The 2,500-nt window shown below is 51.4% G+C and overlaps 1 protein-coding gene across 1 annotated transcript in view; it reads right to left on the bottom strand.

Moving 5' to 3' along the window:
* Poxn (paired box pox-neuro) overlaps window positions 1–2,500 on the bottom strand; it is a 30,699-nt gene that overhangs the window by 759 nt on the left and 27,440 nt on the right. The window contains exons 4-6 of the mRNA XM_011500471.1: window positions 2,267–2,500; window positions 912–1,077; window positions 235–545 (exon numbers count right to left, since the gene is read on the bottom strand). The exon at window positions 2,267–2,500 is cut by the window's right edge and continues 34 nt beyond it. Coding sequence (XP_011498773.1) covers window positions 235–545; window positions 912–1,077; window positions 2,267–2,500 — 711 coding nt within the window. The remainder of the gene's footprint in view (window positions 1–234; window positions 546–911; window positions 1,078–2,266) is intronic.

The following is a 2,500-nucleotide window of genomic DNA, read 5'->3' as shown; positions in this document are numbered from 1 at the left end:
GCTGCTGCTGCTGCTGCTGCTGCTGCTGCTGCTGCTGCTGCTGCTGCTGCTGCTGCTGCTGCTGCTGCTGCTGCTGCTGCTGCTGCTGCTGCTGCTGCTGCTGCTGCTGCTGCTGCTGCTGCTGCTGCTGCTGCTGCTGCTGCTGCTGCTGCTGCTGCTGCTGCTGCTGCTGCTGCTGCTGCTGCTGCTGCTGCTGCTGCTGCTGCTGCTGGTGATGGTGGTGGTGGTGGTGATGGCGGTGGTGGTGATGCTGTGATGTTTGGGGCTGTTGGTCGGTGCTGGGCGAGCCGGCGCTGCTGCTCCCGTCCGACGTTTTTGGATTGTGGCGCATGAAGGCGCTGCGCTTGCCCCCGAGCTCGAGGACCATCGGGCTTCTTTGGTAGGACTTGCCGTTCACGCCGAAGTGTGTGTCGGCGGCGCCGTCATCCAGGTCGCTCTTATCCAGGGAGTCGTCGCTGCCGACCATCGAGCTCGAGCTCGATTTTAGCTCCAACGTCTGCGACTGCGACTCCTGGATGTCGCCCAGCCGCTCCGAGTCCAGCGTCCTGTTCCGACAACAAGGGTGATAAATTCTCGGTTAATCGGCGCTTTTAGCTCGGTTAAGATTTCATTTAAATCTCGCTTTTCCCATCAATTATTTCGATGATTAAATTATTCACGTTCGTTGAAACGGCCAAATTATAAAATCGCGCCAATCATGTAATATAAAGTTTAGAATGAACGGATAAAGCTTACCGATTAATCGACAAATCGACGATTGTAATTTAATTTCAGTCTCTTAAAGTAACAATGGGACGAGCATTTATTTGTATTTTATTGCCCGCCATTTCCAAAGAATTTCCAATACTGTGCATATCTCGTGAGCTCAAGCCTACAGAGCTTTTCCCTTTTTAAAATTATCATTAACTTACTGAGTGCCGTTTTGCAAATGAAGGGTTGTCGCATGATAGAGCGAGGAGTAAAAGGAGGTTGAATTCCAAGCAGGCGTCGTTGTCGCTCCAGTAGGTGCCGACGAGACGTGCAACGGACCCAAAGCACCGGGATAAAAAAATTGATAATCCGCTCTCATCAGGGGTTCTAAGAAAATGGAAAATATTCTATTACTCTTTGACTCCACGTTGTCCATTGTCTCGGGCAACCCTCGCTTTCTCGATACATTAAATTAATTTTATTTTATTTAATACATTTAATTCTCGGTACACTTAATGCCAACCCTCGTATCCAAGTCCTCGTCACGACATCATCGTTGGTCCAACCGTGGCGCGTTAAAGCTTTTCACGTGCATCCAAAGATACTGCCATTGTGCGTCGAAGCACAAGGCCCCGTTACATCCCCGCGGCAGCTTTTCTCTCGCGTACCTCTTCCCTGCCCCTCTCGTAAAGTTGTCGATATTAGTCGATAGAAGCCTCGTCGTCTCTGCTCGCGACAAAAACGCGAGCATTTGATAATATAATGCGGCACTCTTGTCAAACCACGAGCTCCACCAGGTTTTCCCAGGTTGATAGATACAAAGTTTGGAAAGTGGCGAGCTCGAGCGGCGACGAATCGATGTTGGTGGCGAGGGACGCCCGCGTGACGCCGGACTAATGACTTAATTCTTCGCGTTCTCGCGCCCAAGAATTTTTCGAATCCCGCCGGTGTGGCCGTCGAGGGCGCAGGTGCGCCACGCGAGCTCTCGTCCCGAATGGGCTTTATGACGATTTCGTAAGGCGGGCAGATGCCGTACAGGCACAGGTCGAGAACAATGGGGGAGGTGACAGCGTCTTTCGCTTCGAAGATTACTCCCTGGCTCCGGTTGCTCCACCCAATTTTTTTTTGTCCCTTTTAAGGGGGGGGGGGGGGGGAACTCGTGTCCCCGAAGCTACAGGCTGCCTTTTAAACGCCGCCGCTGCACTTCGTTAAACACGAATTTATCCCGTTTTGCAGCTTGCGTCCGCTGCTGATATCGTCGCAGAGCGAACGAAAGCCGATCGATGTGACAATTTATTTACATTCCCGTCACCTCCCACTCCCCATTCCCCTTAATGATGATTATGATGATTATAATGATGATAACAATAATAACGCGTAGGCTGATTTAGCATTCGAGCTATGAAAAAAGTAGTCGCTTTATTTCTCTCTTTTTTCTTCTTTATTTTTTTTTTTTTTTCATAAGCGTTCGTTACGTTCGCCTGCCTTTATTAGATTTGCAAGTGATCGTAAAGTGCCTTAGGCAAGATTAACCAAGTCCGATATGGAACGAGGCATGGACGTTAATCGGTCGTACCTCCGACGGAAGCGACGCTCGTCGGTATTTGCGGCTGATAAGCCGCGATGGAGGCGGACTCGATGCCCGGGTGCTCGGATTGCAGGCCCCCACCTCTCAGAATTCTGTTGACGGAGGATACCGAGGGCAGGCTTTGGGGATCGCAGGCGCCCTGGCGCGCTAGCTGCTCCCGGATTTCCCACGCGAACATCGTCGGCTGCTCCTGCTTCATGCGTAGGATCTTCTTCACGACCC

This window comes from Ceratosolen solmsi, unplaced genomic scaffold (assembly GCF_000503995.2).
Source record: "Ceratosolen solmsi marchali unplaced genomic scaffold, CerSol_1.0 scaffold56, whole genome shotgun sequence".
Lineage (NCBI taxonomy): Eukaryota > Metazoa > Arthropoda > Insecta > Hymenoptera > Agaonidae > Ceratosolen > Ceratosolen solmsi.
The sequence above is the reverse complement of the archived record's forward strand: the minus strand, read 5'-3'. Positions and strand labels throughout refer to the sequence as shown.